Source organism: Callithrix jacchus, chromosome 12 (assembly GCF_049354715.1).
Source record: "Callithrix jacchus isolate 240 chromosome 12, calJac240_pri, whole genome shotgun sequence".
NCBI classification, from domain to species: Eukaryota; Metazoa; Chordata; class Mammalia; order Primates; family Cebidae; genus Callithrix; species Callithrix jacchus.
The window spans coordinates 90,666,917-90,689,583 of NC_133513.1; the positions used below are offsets into that span (position 1 = coordinate 90,666,917).

The 22,667-nt window shown below is 49.4% G+C and overlaps 3 protein-coding genes across 3 annotated transcripts in view; 2 read left to right on the forward strand and 1 right to left on the reverse strand.

Moving 5' to 3' along the window:
• GOLGA7B (golgin A7 family member B) overlaps window positions 1-18,427 on the forward strand; it is a 33,079-nt gene extending 14,652 nt beyond the window's left edge. The window contains exons 3-8 of the mRNA XM_078346859.1: window positions 422-1,097; window positions 10,163-10,288; window positions 12,752-12,829; window positions 14,588-14,740; window positions 14,818-14,919; window positions 16,223-18,427. Of these exons, the coding sequence (XP_078202985.1) occupies window positions 422-1,097; window positions 10,163-10,288; window positions 12,752-12,760 (811 nt within the window). The 3' untranslated portion in view covers window positions 12,761-12,829; window positions 14,588-14,740; window positions 14,818-14,919; window positions 16,223-18,427. The remainder of the gene's footprint in view (window positions 1-421; window positions 1,098-10,162; window positions 10,289-12,751; window positions 12,830-14,587; window positions 14,741-14,817; window positions 14,920-16,222) is intronic.
• CRTAC1 (cartilage acidic protein 1) overlaps window positions 15,563-22,667 on the reverse strand; it is a 161,034-nt gene continuing 153,929 nt past the window's right edge. Inside the window, exon 15 of the mRNA XM_035268685.3 lies at window positions 15,563-16,347. Within this exon, the coding sequence (XP_035124576.1) occupies window positions 16,208-16,347 (140 nt within the window). The 3' untranslated portion in view covers window positions 15,563-16,207. The remainder of the gene's footprint in view (window positions 16,348-22,667) is intronic.
• On the forward strand, window positions 19,018-20,841 carry LOC144578534 (uncharacterized). The gene is made up of 2 exons (XM_078344115.1): window positions 19,018-19,174; window positions 19,665-20,841. Exons 1-2 carry the CDS (start codon window positions 19,018-19,020, stop codon window positions 20,696-20,698), a joined length of 1,191 nt encoding a protein of 396 aa, XP_078200241.1. The 3' UTR covers window positions 20,699-20,841.

Here is a 22,667-nt window from a genome sequence, read left to right on the forward strand (position 1 = left end):
GCCATCCTTAGAGAGTGAGCATACCGGTTTGGCACCATCTGTTTGTGGTTTTTGAGTGGTGGTGGTAGTGGTGGTGCATGTGTGTAAACTCGGGTTGCAGAGGACAGAGGGAAGAGTAAAGGGTGGGGTCCAGGTCCAGGAAGAGCAGCAAGGAGAGAGGGCTTCAATTCTGGAGCTCACTGGGCTATGGCTGTGAATGAAATGTGGGCACGTATTTAAAGAAAGGAAATGATTCTCTGCGGTCGGCAGGACCTGTCTGGCTAATGGGGTTTCAGAAAGTGCAAAAGAGAGGGGAAAGGAGGGGCCGTCCGTGAAAGCCTGGCCGTGTGTATACGGAGGGAGCACACAGAGAGGAAAAGGGAGAGAAAGAAGAGAAAATATTCTGAAGAGGACGCCGGGGGCGGGGCGTGGGGGTGAGGAGGGGTAGAGCCGGGGCGTTGTGGGTGGCTGGAAAGGTAGAGAGGCCGCACCTGGGGGCCTGCGAGCAGCTCGGGAGCGGTCAGCCTGGTCTTGCCCCAGAAAATCCCTGCCCCACTCTCCTACAGTCTGGATGTCCCGGGGGCCACGGCGGCGATCGCAGAGCTCCGGGGCTCTCACGTGGGGGAGGGCAGGAAGGGGAGGAGGAGCCTCGCGCGGGGCGGGAGCCGAGCCTGTGGCCCGGGCGGGGCTCCTCTCCGGCGGCGCCGGAGTCTGGGGGCCGCGGCTTCCCCCTCCCGGCCCGCGGTGGCGCCTGGCCCCTCCTCCCCCCGCCGCCCCCACCGCCGCCGCCGCCACCAAAGCTAAACCCGGCCGTTGCCTGCAGGAGCCGCGGCAGCGGGCGATCGGGCCGTGAGGAGCCTCGGGCGCGGCCTCGCCTCCCGGGCTGGTCGCCTGCCTCAGCACCGCGGTCAGCGCAGCCCCTCGCTCGGACCCCGCCGCCCGCCAGCCCCTGGCCCACCTGCGTCGGGACCCGAGGCGCCCGTATCAGCACCGCGGACAGCGCCCCGGGCCCCAGCTCGCCGCCGCCGCCCACCTGCTCCCAGGGTCAGCACCGCGGACAGTCCCCCTCGCCCGGGCCCGCGGCAGCCTCCGAGCGACCCCGGATCATGGCCACCGAGGTAGGGCGAACACCCGGCCCGCAGACGGTGCCGGATTGCCGCGGAAACAAATCCCCTAGGGGCGGGCTGGGCAGGAGGGGGAGGCGGGGGTTGGGGGTGGGATGGGGTGATTCCCTGGGTCAGGTCTGGAGGGAGGAGGTAGGGGGCTTAGTTAGGGCTCATCTTCCCCTGGCGTGTCAATCTTCCCCTTGCCCCATCGGAGCCCCCAAGCTGCCCGCAACACTTGTTGGCACTAGTGCCAGGGTTGTTTCAGGGCCCCAGGCCGGGGTTTCCCCTTCCCTGGACTTCACAAGTCCTGAAACCGCTTTCCTAGAGGGTTGGAGACGCGTGTGTGCGCGTGTGTGAGGGGAGGGAAGGCAGTTGTCCGCTGTTGCTATGCAGTGCAGTCACCCAGCTTCTGAACCCAAATGCTTGGCTAAGGGATGACAGACGTACCTCTAAATCCGCATTTCCTTCGTGGGAGGGAGGGGACAAAGACACTGCAGGCTGAGAACCCAAAAGGTTGGTCCCCACTTTTGCATATCACCCTTCTTGCTTTTTTATTCCATTTGAATTTGTGTGTGTGTGTTCCAGGGTGTCCAAATTTCCCCTCCATCTGATGGGAGGTGCTGCCTTCTTCAAGGTACACTGATAGGTGTGTCACCTTCAATCACTTGAAGGCTGAACCAAGGAGCCTATTAGCTAAGGGCAGAATCTTGGTGTAATGCTTGAGGTCAGGAATTTCCCCCTTTACCCCTATGTATTGCTTTTCTCCCCCCTCATTTCAGGAGGGAGATTGGGCTGTTTATGTTCCCACTTTATACATAATAAAGGTGATATAGGGAAAATGAGAGGACGTATTTGCTACTCCACACAGGATATCAGCAGCAGAACTGAAAGTTTTTGCCTTGGAATTTTTGGAGTGAAACTCAGGACACCAGGGTCTCCCCAGTTTTGATGTTGACTTCCTTTGCGGTGTCTCCCCATTTCCAATCCAGCTGGCATATGCTGGGGCAATGCAGAGGCTTTTGAATGATTCAGTGCAGTGCTTCTGGGCATCCTGGTGAGCAGTGTGACATTAATACCAAGTATAGCTGTTGTTATTCCTCTCAAGTCTTCACCACAGAATAAGGTGCCATGGGTTGGCATTTCTTGGCATTCTGACAATGCTGGAGGTTAGCTATAAGGAGAGCTTGCCCCCCAGGGCCTAGTGTGGGGGCAAGCCCTGGGGAGACCCTGGGAGCTTGGTTTCTAGAGTAGAGGACTGCAGAGTACTCACAAAGCACCAAAGACACTGAGTAGAGCAGGAAGAACAAAGGGAGAAATCAAGGAGCTGGTTACCTTACAGACAGGACTGCCAAACTGCAGCAGAGGCTACTGTGTTGGACAGAAAAGGGGAACTTCAGCTACATGGGCATAGCCTGGCCAGCAGTGTGGGCAGAGAAGGCAGCTGCCTCTGTGATGTGATCTGACAGATCCCAACAGGCCCATCTGTCCCAGGATATCTATCTGCCTCACAGGTCTGCCATGGCCCACAGATTCCAACCAGCAGGCTCACATCTCTAGGTCGAGGTGGCATTTCCAGGAGGCTGCTATGACACATGCATGACTCTCTCCTGGGAGGGGCTCTGCTCATAACGCCTCTGAGAATATTGCACTTTACTGTGTACAAAGCACTATCACATAAATGATCTCTTTTAAGCCTCAGAGCATATCTGTGAAGTGGGTAAGAATGGTGTTATTATGCCCAATTAACAGATGAGACAACTAAGGTTCAGAAGCTTGCCTGATCCCTGTGAAGGAGCCAAAGAAGGCATCATTATCCCATTTTACAGATGATGCAACTGAAGTGCTGAGACTTATTCAGGGAAATATGGCTAAAAGGTGGCAGGGCTGGGATAAGAACTTGAGCCTCCTGCCTCTTTGGCCAGGGCTTCTTTCCTGCATCCAGAGTGAGTGTACCACCAATTGTGTCACCTAATAGAAAGGAGGGCCCTCGGGGTCTTGACATAAAGCTTTGAGGGAAAGAGGGTTGCAAAGGAAATCATGAAGGGCTGGGGTGTGGGCATTCAGGCCCCCTGCTTGCCCTGGCTGTGTTGGTTTGAGGGCAGAGGGAGAGAGGAATATCTAGAAGTGATTGGGAGCTGAGGACAAGCATTCCTCACTTCACAATTTGGCCTTGGGTGGACTCTGATGGCAGAACTGAGGAAGGAAGCTTTAGCTCTACCAGGGCACAGGACATGCATGTATTCTGGGCTGTGGAGTGAGTCATTCTCCGCAGGCTGTTTTTACTATTAGGATTGAGTTGAAATTACCAGGATAAACCTGTTGGGAGAGAAAAAACGTCGCTTTAAATTCCCATGATTATTTCCTTAGGATTCTCAGTAGGAAGTCTTCAGCTCTAGGAGAAGCTGTATTGAGAGAAAGGAGAGGGAGGGGAAGGGGGTGGGGAGAGGAGCAGACAGGAGGGGTGAGGGAGAAGGAAGAGATCCATGGGTGGAAACTGGGTCTTTTCTGTTTTCTGATTTTTGTTTAGGACTTAGCATTAGGGGAGAGGTGTCTGTGAGGAACTCCTGAGCGATACACTGACCTCATTTGGAAAGCTGCAATGAGCCCATTTTCTGAGCAGCAAATTCTGTGAATGTGTGTCACTGGGAGCAGGGTCTGCCCTGGGAAATAGTCCAGATGGCCAAGGACAACTGGGAAGTGCCTGGCTGGGAGGGGCTTCTCCAAGTGTTGGAGTTTGGCCTCTAAGAGATTTTTAAATGCATCCAAGCAATGTTATTCAAGCAAGGTGTTTGGAGGTTTGATCTTTGAGGCATGGAATTAATGACCAGCAGACACTGGGTCAGGCTTGAGCACTGGTACAGGCTGAGAAGAAGGGAAGCCTTGTGGCTGGTGTTTCATCCTTAGGCCTGACCTGGCTGTCTGTTACTCACAATCCTCACTCCTCCTCCACACTCCAGCCAGGAAGCAGAGTGCTGGTGTCAGCAGAACCTCCTGATGCTTCACATGCATCCTATGGAGTGAGATAGTTTTTAATGAGGATAAAGATGGGGCCAGGGGGGCACTCCTGTTGGACTTGGGTAGACTGGACCAGGAGCTCATTTGCACTCCAGAGCTTATTCCTCTGCACCCCAGCTGGTTGACTGTCAGGTGAATAGGAGCTAAATGTGTGACCTGTGGTACCCACTCTTCAGGCAGCCTCCCCATCCTTCTCACACTACAGTTTGAAAACTGGTCCCATGGGTCTCACCACTGATTTTCCTCCTCATGAAATCCCTCTCAGATCTGTTTTTACTCTGCTGCCAGTGGGCCAGGGCAGGTGGCAATGGGAGAGAGGGGCAGGGTTGAGGAAGGTGAGAAGTGGAGAGAAGCTCAGGTCTCTGGGTCGTTTAAGAACCCCCTGGGAGATGCCCAAGGGAGACACAGAAATTGCAGCCTCAAAGAGAGGTGTGCATATATTTTGAGATCATCTGGTAGGATTTCAGAGCATCATGGGTCTCTGCTGAAAACCCCACCAGCTTGCTGAAAGCTTAGTAGTTGGTCCGTGGCCTGGAAGCTGGCTTAGTTCTTACCCAAGGGCCAAGTCATGGGATTCTTTATTCAGAGGTCCTAAACTAGCAGCTCTAGAAATAAGTCTGGTCCATGGATATGCCTTATTTAGTCTGTTTAGTGCTTATAATTTAAAAAAATATATTGGAAACATTCAAAAATCAGGATATTATATTGTTAAAAATATCTAGATTTGTGGCTTCTTTTGAGACACCAGAAGTGCTAGCAACCTGGTTATACATTCCCACATGGCAATGGTCATCTGCCTCCTTGAGATGGGGCACCTGTTTTCTAATTAGTGTCAGGCCCCACCTGGCCCACTTATTGATCAGCCCTTGTAAACATTTGCATTCATAATCCCTGATAAAGCCTTTAGAATATCAGAGCTGAAAGGGGCTTGAGCAAGGATGTCATTCCAATTTCTTAGTTTCCAGCTGAAGAAATGGAAGTCCAGAGAAGGGAAGACTTTCCCAGGACCATGTGGCCCAGGGTCAGGTCTGCTCCCAGGTCAGTAGGCCATCTTTCCACCAGGGTTCCTGGCACTTCACACTCGAGCCACCATGGATGGAAAGAAACAGGAGACCTTGCCTTGCCTTAAATCCTGCTCTTCACGAACTGTAAATGAGTCTAATATATGTACTCTATGTAGGTCTGGGAGACTAAGGCCACATAAAATGTGTCTGATATCATCCTTTAGCAATTCCTCAAGAGTTGTTCCTCCACAAACACTCTCCGGGGAGAGAAGCAGAACTCTGGTCACCCAGAGCCTGGATAGTAGTCTAAGGCTCAGGATATTGTTGGTGCTGAAAAGGGTGTTGACCTATCCCACTCTGGTTACTTGAGAATGTGTGGATCAAAGCCAAGAGGAAATGGGACTTTGTCATGTAAGGTAGCACCCCCAAATCTTAATGTATTTTTTTTAAATATTAAAAAATCTTTTTTATCCAGCCCAAAATGTCAACCTTAATGTGTTAATAGCTTAAAACAATAGAAATATCCTGCTCAGTGAAGTTCCAGGTAAGTGTTCCTGACCAATAGATGAATCTCTTCCAGGCAGTGATTCAGAGACCCAGGCTCTTCCCAACTTGTGGTGTTCATAATCTTCAAAACAGGGCTCCACTGGCTTCCATGAAAGGGGAAAGAGCAGGGAGGAGTGGTATATCTTCATGAGTCAAGCCTACATATGATGTCACTTCTGCTCACATTCTACTCAGTCGTAGGGATGCACATAACTGCAAGGGAGGCTGGGAATTAATATAGCTGTGTGCCTAGGAGGAAGAAGAAATGGCTCAGGTCAACAGCTAGCCAGTTGCTAGAGATCCATGCCTTCAGGACAGCACATATGTATACATGCATGCATGTGTGCATTCAGGCACATACAAAAGATATCAGAGGAGAGGAAGCTGAGTCCACGTCAGAATGGTTTCTTCCCTTTCTTTCTGTTCTCACCACTGCTTTTCTCACCACCTCTTTAGTTTTTACCATGGACTACTAGAAAGAGAATCATCCCTCCAACTGGCCCCTCACCCCAGTCTTGTCTACTTCCCACAAAACTGCTAGAATGAGCCTTCTAGGGGCAGGGGAGTCCATCCTCAAGAATGACGGACTTTTGTAAGCTGGTTTTAGAGGGGCAGAGGAAGGCCATAGCCCTGTTCTTTACTCTTGAAAATACAATGTTATAAAACCTTAACTAAAGCAGGCACATTAACCATTAACTTACGTATATTGCCAAAGCATTTTTTATTTCTCCAAGTTATCATAGGTTCCTAGTGGATATCAAGGGGATTTCCTCAACGAAAACCTTGACTAGAGGAATCAACGAATATAAGCCCAGAGGACCGCTTATACATTATTTAATCCAGTCATAATACTTTGGGATCATATTTTTTTTTACATAGAGCAAGGTTCACCTGGATTTAAGAAAGTCAAATACGGTGTTTTTGGATTCCCACCTTTTCAGGACCTTGATCTACCAGTTATCTGCTCCTTCTACTTTATTGATAACCCTTCTCTGGTTATTTATTATTTCCCCAGATTTTTGTTTGTTTTAAATTTTATTTTATTTCGGATTCAGGGAGTACATGTGCATGTTCGTTACGTGGGTACATTGTGTTTTTGTGGGGATTGGGCTTCTAGTGTACCCATCACCCAAGTAGTGAACATTGTTCCTGATGGCTAATTTTTTTAACCCTCACCCTCTCCCCTCTTTTGGAATCCCCCGTGTCTATTATTTTCATCTTTATATCCATGTGTACCCATTGTTTAGCTTAGGCTTATAAGTGAGAAAGTGTGTTTTGTGATATTTGATTTTGTTTCTAAGTTAGTTCACTAAGGATAATGGCCTCCAGCTCCATTCATGGTGCTGCAAAAGATATGACTTTATTATTTTGTATGGCTGTGTAGTATTCTCTGGTGTATGTATACCACATTTTCTTTATCCAGTCAACTGTTGATGGACATTCTGAAGTTGATTCTATGACTTTGCTATTTTGAATAGTGCTGTGATGAACATATGAGTACAGGTGTCTTTTTAACATAATGATTTATTTTCCTTTGGGTGGATACCCTGTAGTGAGATTGCTGGGTTAAATGGTGGTTCTCTTTTTAGTTATTTAAGAAATCTCCATACTGTTTTCCATAGAGGTTGAATTAATTTATATTTCCACCAATAGTTTATAAGTGTTCCCTGTTCTCTGCATCTATGCCAGCATCTGTTTCTTTTAAATTATAGCCATTCTGATTGGCGTAGGATGATATTTCAATGTGGTTTTAATTTGCCTTTCTCTGATGCTTGGTGCTTATTGGCACTTTCATGTGTTTATTGGCAGCATGTATTTCTTCTTTTCAGAAATGTCTGTTCATGTCCTTTGCCCAGTTTTTAATGGGGTTGTTTTTCTTTTTTTCTTGTTGAGATGTTTGAGTTTCTTGTAGATTCTGGATATTAGTCCTTTTTCAAAGGCATAATTTGCAAATATTTTCTCCCTTTCTGTAATTGTCTGTGTACTTTGTTATTTGTTTTGCTGTGCAGAAGTTTTTTAGGTTAATTAAGTCCCAATTGTCTATTTTTGGTTTTGTTCCATTTGCTTTTGGGGACTTCATCATAAATTATTTGCCTAGGCTGATATCCAAAAGAGTTTTTCCTACGCCTTCATCTAGAATTTTTACAGTTTCAGGTCTTAAACTTTAGTCTTTAATCCATCTTGAATTAATTTTTGTATATGGTGAGAAATAGGGGCCCCGTTTCATTCTTCTGCACATGGTCAGCCAGTTTTCCCAGCACTATTCATTGAATAGGGAGTCCTTTTCCCACCCCATTTGCAATAGCCAGCCAGCCAGCCAGCCAGACTCTCTCTCTCTCTCTCTCTCTCTTTCTCTCTCTCTCTCTCTCTCTCTCAACCAAGGAAATGAAAGATCTCTGTGAGGAGAACTACAAAACACTGATGAAAGAAACTGTAGACAACACAAACAAATGGAAAAACATCTCATGCTCAAGGATTGCAAGAATCAACATCATTGAAATGACCGAGCGGCCTGCAGCAATTTACAGATTTAACACAATTCCTATCAAATTAACAACATCATTTTTCACAGAATTAGAAAAAACAATGCTAAAGTTCATATGGAACCAAAAGAGAATCTGAATAGCTAATGCAATCCTATGCAAAGAACAAATCCAGAGACATCACATTGCCTGACATCAAGTAATACTACAAGACGGTAGTAACTAAAACAGCGGGTTTTGTACTGGGTACTGGTACAAAAATAGATGCATAGACCAATGGAACAGAAGAGAGAACGCAGAAATAAAGCAGCATACTTACAACCAACCTATCTTCAACAAAGTCTTTCCCCAGTGTTTAAGCAAGTTTAAGAATCTTTCATCTTAAATCCTCCCTTTCAGCAGGAACCCCTCTTGCCCCTTGTGATCTGACCCTTGCCTCCCTACAGTCACATCTCCCACTGTTTCTTATCTAATCTGCAAACCACCTCCAGTCCTGCTGAAATCCGCCTGTAGTAGACCATGTGCTCTATCTTCGTCACTTTGCACAAGCTTCTCTTTTTGGCTGGGATGCCTTTTCCTCCCTCTCCACACTCCCCGCCTGTCCGCTACCACTGGTAACCCCTGGCCTTCCTTTATGACTCAACACAGGCTTCAGGAGGCCTTTTCTGAGTGAGGATTTCTGGGTAAGATGTTACTTCTCTGTGGCATTTGTCACTGTCTAATTCATTATATATTAACTTGTCTTCCTCCCTGGAGCTCACAGACTCTTTTGCTCAGCTCTCCCAGAGCTTGGCACTGGGAGAGACTCAATAAATGAGAGCCGAGTTACTGAATGGATCCAGCTTAATTACATGGGACGAACTGGCTGTTGTTCACTCTGCCTTTGGGGCTTGGTCCCCACGTGGTCTCAATGTTGGGCATATTTCAACCAGTGGGATGCTTGTCTTGAATGTGGGTGACTGAGGCTGGAGAGGAGGAAAAAGTGGTATAGTTATTTTAAAATGTACAATTAAATTATTATTGTTCTGTGGAATTGAGCCCACTCCCCTCAAATGCTAGAGTCTGTGTCAATGTCAAGTCCACAGGTGTGCACAAGGGACAGAAACTGCCCCTCTCCTTCCTGTCAGGGAAGGCTATTTCTTTCATTTCTGGCCTCTGTCCCCACTATTCTCTGGGGAAGTTTGGACATTCATGGACCCTTTGTTTCCTGTGGGGAGAAGTGCTGGATGTGAAAAGCATCCGGGATAGTCTCTGGCTGGGGTCATAAAACTTGGCCTGGAGGCCAGTCTCTGAGTTTAAGGGTGCATCAGTATTCCACTGTCTCACATGCTCCCTGCCCTTAACTCTGTGGTGAGTCCCACTCGGCACAGCTGGGGCATCGGTCTTGTTCAGCGCTGCATTCCCCAGGCACAGGGCCTCACACGTTGTGAACACTTGGTACTTGGCAAATGAGTGAAAGTATGAAAAGTTCTGCTCTGTGTGTGTGTGCATGTGTGCATGCATGTGTGTGCGAGAGAGAGAGAAGGGGGGAGGGGGTGACTGGATCTGCCACCAGGAGGTCTTGTTCCTTTTGTTAAAATATGTTGGTTCCAGAACTTCTCATTTTGGCTCAACTTTGGCCCCGCTTTACGCTTGTTAAAACATTTTTTAGAGTCAGGGTCTTGCTTTGTCATCCAGGTTGGAGTGCAGTGGTGCAATCACAGCTCACTGAAGCCTTTAACTCCTGGGCTCCAGAAATCCTCCAACCTCAGCCTCCCAAAGTGCTGAGATTACAGGCCTGAGCCACTATGACTGGCCTGGCTGTTAGAAGATCTTTCTGGGATAGCTCGGGGCAACTTCTTGGGTAGACCCCACAACCCTGTGTCCCATGGCCTCCTGGAGCACCTGTAGTGTGCCCAGTTTGTCCCTGCATGCTGGGGACTTTCCTGGTGTTAGTGCTGGAAGACCCACATTCTGGGAAACCCCTGCATTTGGGAGATGCTGAGATGGATGATCACTCTCAGTGCATGCTACCCATATGTCTCCTCAGGTCCACAATCTCCAGGAGCTCCGGCGAAGTGCCTCACTGGCCACTAAGGTCTTTATCCAGAGAGACTACAGCGATGGGACCATTTGTCAGTTCCAGACCAAGTTCCCCCCAGAACTGGACAGCCGGGTAAGGATGCCTTTTTCTACACTTGGAACCCAGGGCTGTGATGGAACTGAGGTTCTTATTGGAATGTATTATTTCCAGGATCATATGACCCATAATATCATAGGACACATAAACTGTTCAGCCACTTCCAAAGGATGAATTTAAAAAGTTGTTAACATTGTCTTACTGTCTCCTCATAGAAAGTTAGAGCTGAAGGGGTCTCAGGGATTTTCTGGTCCAGCAGCCCTCAAGTTTCGGTTGCCTAGGAATTATGTAGAGAGTTTGTTAAACAAATGGAAATTTCTGAGTCTTACTGGATGATACTTGTGTTGTCCAGTGGTGCTGGTTCAGTCATTGGATTGTGGCTCAGGAATCTCCATTTATTAGCAGCTGTTCTCAACGTTGGCTGTACGTTAGAGGTTTCTGGGGAGCTTAAAAAAATCCCGATGCTCAGGTCACAGCCCAAAGCAATTACATTAGACTCTCTAGGGGTGGGGCTCTGGAATCAGCATAATTTTAAAATTAATTTTAATCATGATTGTTTAAACTTTAATATGCATTTATAATTTTGTGGGTACATAGCAGGTGTATGTATTCATGGGGTACATGAGATATTTGGGTATAGGCATGGCGTGTGTAATAGTCACATCAGGGCAAATGGGGGTATCCATTACTTCAGATGTTTATGTGTTACAAGCAATCCAATTATACTCTTTTAGTTATTTTAAAATGTACAATTAAATTATTATTGACTATTGTCACCCTGTTGTCTATCAAATACTGGGGTTTTTTTTTTTCTTGATGGAAATCCAGGATGGAGTGCAGTGGTGTGATCACAGCTTACTGCAGCCTCTGTCTCCCAGCTCAGGTGATCTTCCTGCCTTGGCCTCCCAGGTAGCTGGGATTACAGGTGCATGTCACTACACCTGGCTAATTTTTTGTATTTTTAGTAGAGATGCGGTTTTGCCATGTTGCCCAGGCTGGTCTCAAACTCCTGGGCTCAAGTGATCTGTCCTCCTCAGCCTCTCAAAGTGCTGGGATTACAGGTGTGAGCCACCGTGCCCAGCACAGATACTAGGTCTTAAGCCCTAATTTTTAATGAGGAATTCCCATTATGAATCAGAATGAAGTGGTTGGTAGATTATACTTGGAGAATTTCTGGTCTTCTGGAACAGTGCTTCTTCTCATCCTTGGCTGTACCTTAGAGGCACTGGAAACTTTGAAAAAGGAAACTTGCAGGTGTCAGCTTGGGTAGGGCAGGGAAGTGGTGATCTTTGCTGCTGTGGTCTTTGCTGATCCATCCTCCCCTTTCCTAGACCATTGACCCAGAATCTCCTGGGAGGGGAGACTTGGGCCTTATAGGCTTTAAAGGCTGCTCAGATAATTTCAGTGTGCAGCTGGAGCTGAGAACCATTAAGTCCTTGTTACTAAAACTGTGTACTGTGGATCAACAATATCAGCATTACCTGGGAGCTTGATAGAAATGCAGAATCTTGGGTTCCTCCCTGGATCTGCTGAATTTGAATCTGGATTTTAACCTATTCCCTGGGTTACTCAGATATACATGCAATTTTGAGAAGCTCCACACTAGTCCATCCCTCTCATTTAGCAGAGGAAACCAAGGGCCAGAAATAGGAAGTGACTTACCGGAGTTAGTAAGTACCAGACGGGCTTAAATGCCCTGCCTCTCTGCTTTTTCACAGGACTCTTATTTTCTTGCGGTTGCAATTGCATCTTTCATGGGTATAGATCAAACTAGATGCCTTCATGATCACAGCAGGGAAGGCTTAGAGACCCTAAAGGAAGAGCTGCAGGCTGCTTTTCCCTTCTCCTGCTTGGGGTGAAGGGGAGAGCAGGATGCTCCATCCCACAGTCTGCTGGGTGACATCAAAAGCAGTTAGCCAAGGGCTCTGCCCACAGCCCTGCCTCTAGACTCATGGGTGATAGTTGCTGTGAGGCATCAGCTGCTGACCTGGTCCAGGGGTGTTCGTGGCTTTCATCCTAGGCTGCCCTAGAGTAGGCCTGGGGTTGGGGAGGCCAGAAGGCTGATCTTGACCTTCCACTCAGCAGCCCAGGCAGATCTGAATGGTTTTGGGAAGTGGGGGCAGGGATGGTCTGTACTGTTATGACCCCAAGCCAGCTTTCGGAGAGAATGTGGGTCTCTTTCTCACCTTAGCATGCTTGTCCTTTAGAGCAGGGGGCCCCCAGCATGGAGCAGCAGGACTCGTGGCATGGACTAGATGGGGTGGATTTTCTCTCTGAGTTCTCCTCAGGTCTGTGTAGGGGCAGTGGCTGGAAACTCCTAAACTTCTAACTATTCCTGGACAGAGCTTTCTTTCTAGAGAGGTAGAGAGGTCCCTAAACTGTGTGAGCAGTTCTGGTCCTGCTGCACAAGTGGGGAAGAAGGTACTGTAAAGAATGTGAAAAATAGGGCTACTATTTTGACACTTTGACACCTGCTGAGTTTGGAATGTGACCTTCCAGGGTCCATGAAGTTACCCTGTGAAGAGCACAGACTCTGGGGTCAGAGCTGTAACCTTGGACAAGTTCACTTAGCATTCAGTAAGTATTTAATGAGCACTTAGCATTCACCAAGTATTTATTGAGTATATATTAGACTCTAGAGATATAGGAGTAAACTCATGGCATTTATTTTCTATTAGGTGGTATAGAAAACAAACAAAAAAATGCAGTTAACCCTTGAACAACATGGGTTTAGGGGTACCCATCCCTTGCACGTCAAAAATTTGGATATAACCTTTGGCTCTCTAAAAACTTAACTATTCATAGCCTCTTGTTGACTGGAAGCCTTCTGATAACACAGTTTATTAACACATATTTTACATGTTATGTATATTATATATTGTATTCTTACAATAAAGTAAGCTAGAGAAAAGAAAATGTTCAGAAAATCATAAGGAGAAGAAAACATATTTACTTGTCATTAAGTGAAAGTGGATCAACATGAAGGTCTTTATCCTCATCACCTTCATGTTGAGTAGGTTCAGGAAGAGGAGGAAGAGGATGGGTTGGTCTTGCTGTCTCAGGCGTGGCAGAGGCAGAAGAAAATTCACATATACATGGACCCACACAGTTCAAACCTGTGTTGTTCAAGGGTCAACTGTAAATATACCTATCTCAGGAGGTAACAAATACTAGAAGAATGGGGGAGGAAGTCAGGGGGGTAGGGTGTGCTGGGGAGAGGTGGATGATCCAGGGCACAGGGGCAGGCTGTTGAACAAGATGAGACCTGAGGGTGTCAAGGGTATCATGGCAGCCTGCAGGGGAACGCGTGACAGCTAAGGAGATAGATACAAACGGCCTGAGGCAATTTCAAGAAGCAGGGGACTGAGTGAGGATGAGAGGAGGAGATGGGCCCAGCGCAGCAGGCCCAGGCCATGGAGGGCCTAGCAGGCACTGTGAGGACTTCTTGGATTTTACTTATAGACAGATGGAAAGATGGTGGGAGCCCTTGATCACAACTATGACATAATGTGACTTTAACAGGAAGTTAAGGCAGGAGCAGGGAGGCCAGTGAAGGGGCTAGACACGGTGGTGGCTGGAACCATAGACCAGTCTGCGGTCTGTGTGGCCTTAGGACCATAGAGCAGCTCTCACCTGTAAAATGGGGATGACAGTAGCACTTTTCTCATAGAATTGTTGTGAGGGTTACATGAAAGAATGCATTTCCTGGCACATAGAAAGTGCTTACTACATATTAGCTATTTCTATTATGGATGCAGGCAGAACATCTTCTTAGGTGTCCAAACACACAGGCCTGTGGTGTTGTGGGTGACCTCTGAGCTAGAAGGAAATGCTCCTTCCCGGAGAGATGCCCAGGAAGCCCCTGAGGTCTCACTGAAGCAGTCTCATGCAGTCCCATTCAAACATGGAGAGCTCCTATGAATTTAGTCCCCAGTTCTCTCATGACCAGCAAGATGGGACATGTCAGTCACTAGGATACTTGTCTGATTTCCCGCAGAAAACATCTAGGATATCATGGGAGTTTCCTGTTTCCAAGGGAGGACAAGCAGCCATTCTTATTCCCATTTTATAGATGAGGAAACTGAGGCCTAGACGGTTAAGCTGTTAGTTCCAGGTCACGCAGCCAGCTGATGGCCAAGTCTGGACTGGCCCCCTAGTCTCCTGACTCCCAGGCCAGTGCTCTTTCTGCTCTGTCTGCAGCCTCTCTGGTCTTGCCTGTGTGCCAGTGTCATCTCCCCCATCTACATGGCCCCACCATTGTCACCCCTGACCCCACCTGTGACTGTGCGCACTCCAGGGAGACTAACCATAACCTGGCTCTGTCCCCTTCTCTAGATTGAGCGGCAGCTCTTTGAGGAGACCGTGAAGACCCTCAATGGCTTTTACGCAGAGGCTGAGAAGATTGGGGGCAGCTCCTACCTTGAGGGCTGCCTAGCCTGCGCCACAGCCTACTTCATCTTTCTCTGCATGGAGACCCATTACGAGAAGGTGCCCCCACCCCCCCGCCCCACCATGTGTCCCCTCCCTCAGGGCTGCTCATCCTTGTCCAGCTCCTCTTTTTGCAGGTTCTCAAGAAGATTTCCCGCTATATCCAGGAGCAAAATGAGAAGATCTTTGCGCCTCGAGGCCTCCTACTCACAGACCCTGTGGAGCGTGGGATGAGGGTTGTATCCTTCTGGGCTGTTCTGTGTGAGGGCACAGGACTGCCAACCAGTAGAGATCCTGGTGAGGCTGCCAGGAAACAGGGCCTCCATTCAAGGTTTTCCCGGGAGCCCCCCCATAGCAATGGTCCTTAGCCTTCCTCCGCCACTGTAAGTTATTGGAGGCTTTTGAGTTTCAGATTTTGCACTTGGTGGGCTTCATGTAATCGGTGTTTAGAATATGCCAGACACCATGTGAAGTGCTTTGAAAATATGAATTCATGTATTTCTCATAATCTTACTGGGTGGGTTGCTCTGATTATTCCAAGCAACCTGCTCAGAGTCATGCAGCTGGTGAATGTGGGAGCCAGGAATTGTGCCCAGGCTCATCCTTAACCACAAAGACCCCGCCAGGAATATGCAAATCACCACATTAATTTACAGGTCCACAGTGTCATGGAATACTCATGGAATTTACCCTTGCAGGTCCCATTGTCCTGCTTTCGCAGATGAGAGACATGAGGTCTAGGATGAGGTGACTCCCCCAAGGTCTCAGTCCTGGTGGGAGGCTGGACAGGTGTGGGGCTCGGTTCTGTGGACTCCACCTCCACCTGGAACAGTGTGACCTGGGTGTGCACACATCCCTCTCCCCAGGCAGCAGCAACAGGAGTAGAATTGCTAAAAAATAAAGTTTACTGGAAAACTGAGGAGAAACAGAGTCAAACAACCACAGACACCCAGAGTCACATGTTGACAAAGCCCAGTGAGAGGCACTTGTTTTTAATGAGCCTTTACTATGTGCCAGGTTTTGTGCTAAGTGCTTTACATACGTCTCATCTCCTCTTCACACTAACCCCAAGATTCTATTCCTAATCCCTATTTTGCAGATGCAATAATTGATGGCTAACAAGTTAAGTGACTGGTGTAAGGTCATGTAGGTTTGAGTGCCTGAGTCAGGATTTGAACTCAGGACACTGAAGTTCTCATACTTCCTGTGCAGTAACACCACCTCCCTGGGCACATCTGTGTCCTGAGATATGGTCATTAAACCCACGGGAATGTAAGCTCCATCAGGACAGTGACCCTGCCTGCTGTGATCACGGCTGTGTGTCTAGCACAGGGGCTGGCCTTACAAGTCTCCCTAATTGTTAGCTAAGTAATGTGCGTGGATGGGCTTGGAGAGGGGTCTAGCTTCCAGCCCTCCACAGCCCTACTGTCTAGGCAGCAGCACAAGCCCACATTCCCACTCCGCTGGCGGCCTCCATCCACTGGTTCACGTCCGACCCCTGCTCAGCAGCTGGGCTCGCAGCTCTCCTTAACCACTGTGCAGATTGAGATCTCCATCTATGAGGACCGGTGCAGCAGCGGCAGCTCCAGCAGTGGCAGCAGCAGTGGCAGTGGCAGCAGCAGTGGTGGGGGTGGTGGGGCCGGGTCCCGGTGACTGGCCGAAAGTCCCTGTAGGGAGGTGTATGGCCGGAATGAGGGCCTTGCAGACCTGCGGCGGCTGCGCTACCAGAGCACCCGCTTCTGAGTCATCATTCTCTGGGCCCACCCTGCTGCCTGGGGTGGGAGGGAGGGTGATGGGGCTCCTGTTTCCTGTGGGCCATCAACCTATGTCCCCGTCCCTCACCCCCCGCTGGATCAGTCCATTTCCTGAACTGGGGGCTTTCCCTTCCTGATGGGGGTGGTCTGAGACACAGAGACAGATCTTTCTTGCTAGGGAAGGCCGGGGTGGGGAGAACACAACCTAGGTGGCCCCTCTCTTCCACAGCTCCTCTCCCAAACCCGCGAGGGGGGCGCAGGTCTGCCACATAGAGGATTCCCATGCTGCATGACCCCTCATCCAAAAATCCATGTCCACCAGGTCTCTCTCCCTTGGGCCCTGTGTCCCGTGGCTCTCTCCCAGTGTCTGCTCTTTCTCATGGCCCTGCAGGGCCCGGCCTGTCTATGATCCTGCCTCCACCAAATTTCAAGGTGTGGGGAGATGGGTGCTGTGGCCGGGAGCTGTTAGGCCACTCCTGACCTCTTCTAGACCTAGGGCTTTCCTGTCCTGCAGCCAGAGCTGGGAGCCCAACTCGGCCTTGCCCAGAAGCATCCAACTCTGAGACTTTGCAGGCTGCCAGGTGCTGGCTGTGGGGCACACAGCCTGGGGCTCTGGGAGGTTATATGGGGGTCTGGAGAAACTTCGTGGAGAGATGTAGTTATTCGCGGCTTGAACCTCCTGAACTGGACCAGTTTCCTGAGATTAGAACCTGTGTGTATACACGTGCGAATGTATATGTGAGTGCACATGTGTGTAAGTGCAGCGTGCATACATGTGTGTCTGCGTGTGTTAGCATGCCTGTGTGTGAGCGCCTGCGTGTGCACCAGTGCACAAAGGTATGAATGTGGGTGCATCTGTAAGCACACCTGTGTGTATATGAGTATATGTGCATGTGTGTACACAAGTGTGCACTTATATGTGTGAGTGCATGCATGTGCATGAACACGTGTGCATGAACATGCGTGTATGCGTGTTCATGTGTATGTGTGTGCAGGTGAGTGCACGTGTGAATGCATGTGTGTGTGAGTGCCTGTGTGTTCCCCTTGGCTGCTAGGCCAATGACTGCTTCTCTGCATTCTGCTGTCTTCATTACCTGATGGTCTGTGACTTCTTCCCTGCGTGGGTCCAGCCTGGGCCCCTGTAAATAAATGTCCCAAAGCCCCTTGCCCCTTCCCTAGGGCTACCAGCTTGGCTTTTCTTTCTGCCCTCTCCCCCACCTGCTGACTCTACTGGGTACATTCTAGTGAAAGAGAAGCTGGGGTTCTAGGAGAGCAGAGCCAACCTTCGGTGGCCTTCGGTGTCCCCTCTCAGTTCCCCATGACAAGACAATGGGGCTACAGACACTGTGTGTTCAGCCTGCCCAAGGGCTGGGCTCTTTCAGGTATTGTAGGTGAGGCTTCTGTGGACCTTCAAAGGTGCCAGCAAGGTGAGGCTTCTGTGGACCTTCAAAGGTGCCAGCAGCCTGCAGGGGAAAGGCAGACTCCTTTCTTGAAAGGAAAGGAGATGTCCAGCCAATGATGCCCGGCTTCCAAGGCCCAGAGGAGCAGGTGGGATGGGAGCTGCCCCTGGGCCTGGTGTCCTGAAGATGGAATGAAGGGGGCTGCCTGCCTCAGTTGGCAGGAGGTGCTAGAAGTGGATGTGAAGACCAGCCACTGCAGGTAGCTTTCTGGAACCTAAGAGGGGCCTGCTTTTCTAGTGGACATGGGAGGAGCAAGTGGGAAGCAAGGGCCTACCCAGAGGGCGGAGAGGGTTAGCCCAATCCTTGCAGCCTCTGGAAGCCCTGGGCCCAAGCGAGTCCTGGGCCAAGGATCGCCCTGGAGAGCTGCAGTTCATTGGGCTCCGCCACAGCACCTGGCCACAGCCTATGCCCACCCAGGGCCACTGTGGGCTGGGCATTGCGTCTGACCTGTGCATCTCCCACGGGAGAGCCGGGCATAGGCAGTGCCATGGCTTTTTATTTTTATTTTTTTCAATAAAAGGACTTGCCCAGCATGAGGCTCTGTGATGCTTTCTCTGCCCCATGATGATGGGGGGTCAGTTCTGTGCTCCAGGACCTGTGAGGGGATGCTCGGCTGCCTGAGCCAGACCTGACATGGCGGGCAGGATGGACCCTGTCTTCTTGGAACTTGTAGTATACTGGGGAGGCAGACACTTCAGCGCCTCTAGTCTGAAATCTTCAGGGCACTTGCAGCCTTGGGCAGGGGAACAGTTTAGACTGAAAGCCAGGCCAATAGTAATCAATTAATTATATCAATAAATCCTGATTTATTGAGCTCTTCCCCTGGGTTGGGTCCTGTTGGGAGTTGGATCACACAGGTCACTCAGAACTGAAGATGAGAAAGTAGCCAGATGATCGCTTCTCAGCTTCTTGGCTAAGATCAAGTGTGGAGAAAGTAGCTGGGTGTTGGAACCTAGCAGAGTTGTGTCTTGAATTTTATAATTTATTGAGCACCTGCTATGTGCCAGATACTTTGCTAAAACCACATGTGAGAACTGGGAGGGGATTTAAAGATCACTTGAATCCTGTCATTGAGGTCCAGAGAGGGTGGGTGACTTGCCCCAGGCCACACAGCTGGTTGACAATGACAGGGCCCAAGTTTGGAGCCCAGGTCTCCTTATACCACAGGGATGGCACCCAGGAAGCTGCCCGATACTGCAGAGAGGCTGGAGTCACACACTCAGGTCTGTTCCTAGAGAGGAGCTCATCAGACTGTGGGGACAACGGCTCTAGCCTCTGGGGTGGGGGCTGGGCAGTCCCCTCTGGGTGGTTCTCATGCTTGTTCTCACTGCTGCTAAGGGCAGCTTGGCGCTTGCCTGAGCTGTGTGCAGCCTAGACTCACGCCCTCTGCTGGAACCTGGGCCCTGTGTGGGTTGCCACAGTGAGGGTGTTCTCTAACATGTGGGCAGGTTCATTCTGTTTTGGGATAGCAAGTTTGTTCTACCCCGAGGCCAGATTTGAACCCAATCTCAGCTCTTCTAGAGAGGAGGGGGTGAGGATTTACTAAACCGGTAAAACCAAATCCAGTGCTTATTTAACTGAGAGGCATTCAGTCCTTCCATTTTCAAACAGTAATCATCATAATAAGCAATAGTGGCTGACATTTGTTTAGCACTTCCTATGTGCCAGGCACTAGGCTAAGAAGACTCTACATAATCAGTCATTCGATCCTCACAGCAACCCTCTATGGCAGGGATTCTTACTTCCCATTTTACAAATGGGGAAACTGAGCCTCATGGAAGTTAAGTAACTGGGAAGTTGCAGATCTTGGCTTTGAATCTAGGCAATCTGACTCCAAACTGCAAAGACAGACCCAGTCTCAGAGGCCCCTTAGCAGCTTAAGGGCCTCAGCCGACCAGAGATTAGGATCTGGCAGGTTCCGAGGGAAGGACCTGGAGCTATGCCGGAGGCAGGGCTGGCACCTCCACTTCCAGGGCATCACAGGAGTGTGGGTGGGCTGTGCTCGTGGGCATGCAGGACTCAGGGGCAGCCAGGTGAAGGGCAGTGGGGGACCCGACTCACGGTGGGCCTGGGGAGGTGTGGTTTCTCTCTGCCGGCTTAGTTACAGGAGCGGCCAGTCTCTCCGGGGTCTGGCTGTAGCCATGTCCCTGCACCCACCTTGCCAGCCCGGGACAGGCCCCGTCAAGACCCAGGAGCAGCTCCGGCCTCAGCCAGACTGTCCACAGGTCCCATGTGAGGCCCGAGCCACCCAGGCATGCCCCAGCCAGCTCTTGAAGCACGGCGCGCTCCTCTCACCTCGCCAGCACCCTGCTGGCTGGCTTCCTTCCTTTGGCCGCAGGCAGGGTGTGTGTGAAACCACAGTTTACAGAAGCTCGAGATGCCACCGAGTGGCAGAATTGTGCACTGCACTCAGGGAATCAAAGGTAGAGGCAGAAAGAACTAGAGCTGTTGTGAAATGCCCACGGCTCCCCGACTGGCAGCCACTGCCACCCGCAGGGATTTTTCTGTGGTTTCCAGAGGTGAGGGACAAAGGTGGAGTCCGGTGGCTTTCTCCCTACAGCCAGCCCCTGGGCTGTCTTTGCGGCACCGCTAGCCTAGGAAACTCCACATCCCCCTCCACACCTCTAGAAGGACTCACAGTGAGGGGGGCCCAGGCAGGAGGCGTCACCACCTGGTTTGGGTTTTACTGTTCACCCAGGGGTAAGGCAAGACAAACACCACCCCACATCAGATCTGAAGTTGAGCTCTGGCTTCATGACGTTAACACACGAAGACTCTTGGAGCCTCAGTTTCCCCAGCTGTAAAACAGGGAGACTAATACCTCACAGAGTTGTTTAGACCCGAGGTGTTCAACTTCGGTGGCAATGGGTGTCACCTAGGAGTATGAAAAACAACCAATGCCGGATCCTATCCCCAGAGATTCTGATTTAATTGTTTTGGGGGATAACCTGGGCATCGGGATTTTAGAGTTCCCCTGATGATTCTAATGTGAAGATAAGGCTGAGAATCCCTGGTTTTGACAGTACCTGAAGCCTATAAGCCTTTTGTAGGCCTCTGAAAATGTCTGAGACCTGAATAAAAAGTTTTTGGGTTCCACAAAAGCAGCCAGACACACAAAAAAGTTTGCACCATGTGGTTCCCCTTATGTGAAACTCAAAGACAGGCAAAGCTAGCCTTTGGTGCTGGGAGTTAGGACCGAGATTACCCTGGGTGGGGGTAGTGAGTGGATGGGGACCTGGGGGGCTTCTGGGAGTTCAGGATGTTCTCTTTCTTGAGCAGAGTGCCAGTTGCACAAGGGGGCTCACTTCTTGAGAATCCACCAAATTGTACACTTAGGAACTGTGTATTTGTACGTACTAGTATATATCACTAGTCCTACTCTGCGTGAAATATATCACTAGCACTAGTTTGTACTAGTGATATATTTCAATAACATTCACCAAAAAAGCCTATTGGCTACAAAATAGGAAAAGAAAGGACAGACTTCAAGTTGATGTTTTGTGCTGGGTGCAGTGGCTCACACCTGTAATCCCAGCATTTTGGGAGGCCGAGGCGGGTGGATCACCTGAGGTCAGGAGTTCGACACCCAGCCCAACCAACATGGCAAAACGCGTTTCTACTGAAAATACAAAATTAGCTGTGTGTGGTGGTGCAAGTCTGTAAACCCAGTCACTCAGGAGGCTGAGGCAGGAGAATCACTTGAACCTGGGAGAAGGAGGTTGCAGTGAGCAGAGATCACGCCACTGCACTCTAGCCTGGACAGCAAGAGCAAAACCATCTCAAAACAAACAAACAAGAAATTAATGTTTTGCTAAATGTCTGGAAATATAACACATATGCCAAACAGACAACTGCAACTCTGTTACTGTGTGTGTGTGTGTGTGTGTGTGTGTGTGTGTGTGTGTGAAATGTAATGCTGCTCTGTTGAGGCTGGGGCCTCTAACAGGGAAGGTCCCTGATGCCTAAGAAAATCTTAAAACAGCCCAGGTTCACACCCAGGAGTCTTAACCTTGACCCGACTGCCATCATGTGCACATTACGAGCAGTTATCTGAGGAGAGAATCTACAGCTTTCAGCAGATTCTCAAAAGGGTACGCAGGCCCCTAAAAAGGTTAAGAACAACGGGTCTTGAGGAGTCAGTGAGAAACTGCCTGTGAATGTGCTTGGCATGAAATAGGTGCTGAGTAATGTCAGTTTTGTTCCTTCCTTTCAGAGTCCAGCCTCTGGGGGTTTCTGTATGACCCTTCTTGGGGGACTTGTAGGAGGATTTATTTTCCTGGCAGTGCCAAGGGCAGCCTGCACCAAGCTCACAGCTCTTCCTCCAAGAGGATGTTCAAAGGGCCTGCTACTTCAGCATCTGCTGGACAGCAGAACTTCACGTGCAGGATCCTGGGGCTGCATTGGGTTTTGAACCAGGGACAATGGAGGAGGTGGGACAGTGTGAAAGGAGTCAGAAGGCTTTGCCAGCTGCCCGCCTTCCCACCTCCTGCAACTCACTTCATTTTCCTGAATCTCAGCTTTGTCATCATGAGAATTCATCTATTTATAAATGATCTTCTGTTTCTCCAATGTAAGATATTACTGTTATTGCAGAAGTGATACTAGGACCTCAGTATACAATGGCCTCATGATATAGATTTATAGCAGGCTTCAGATTCTGGCATAGAGTAAACATATTTATCCAAGGGTTCACTGATTCCCTAACAAATGCCAGGAACATTCATGTACATTATTATTCCATTTAATTCTCAAACACTGGGGTGTTGAAATGTT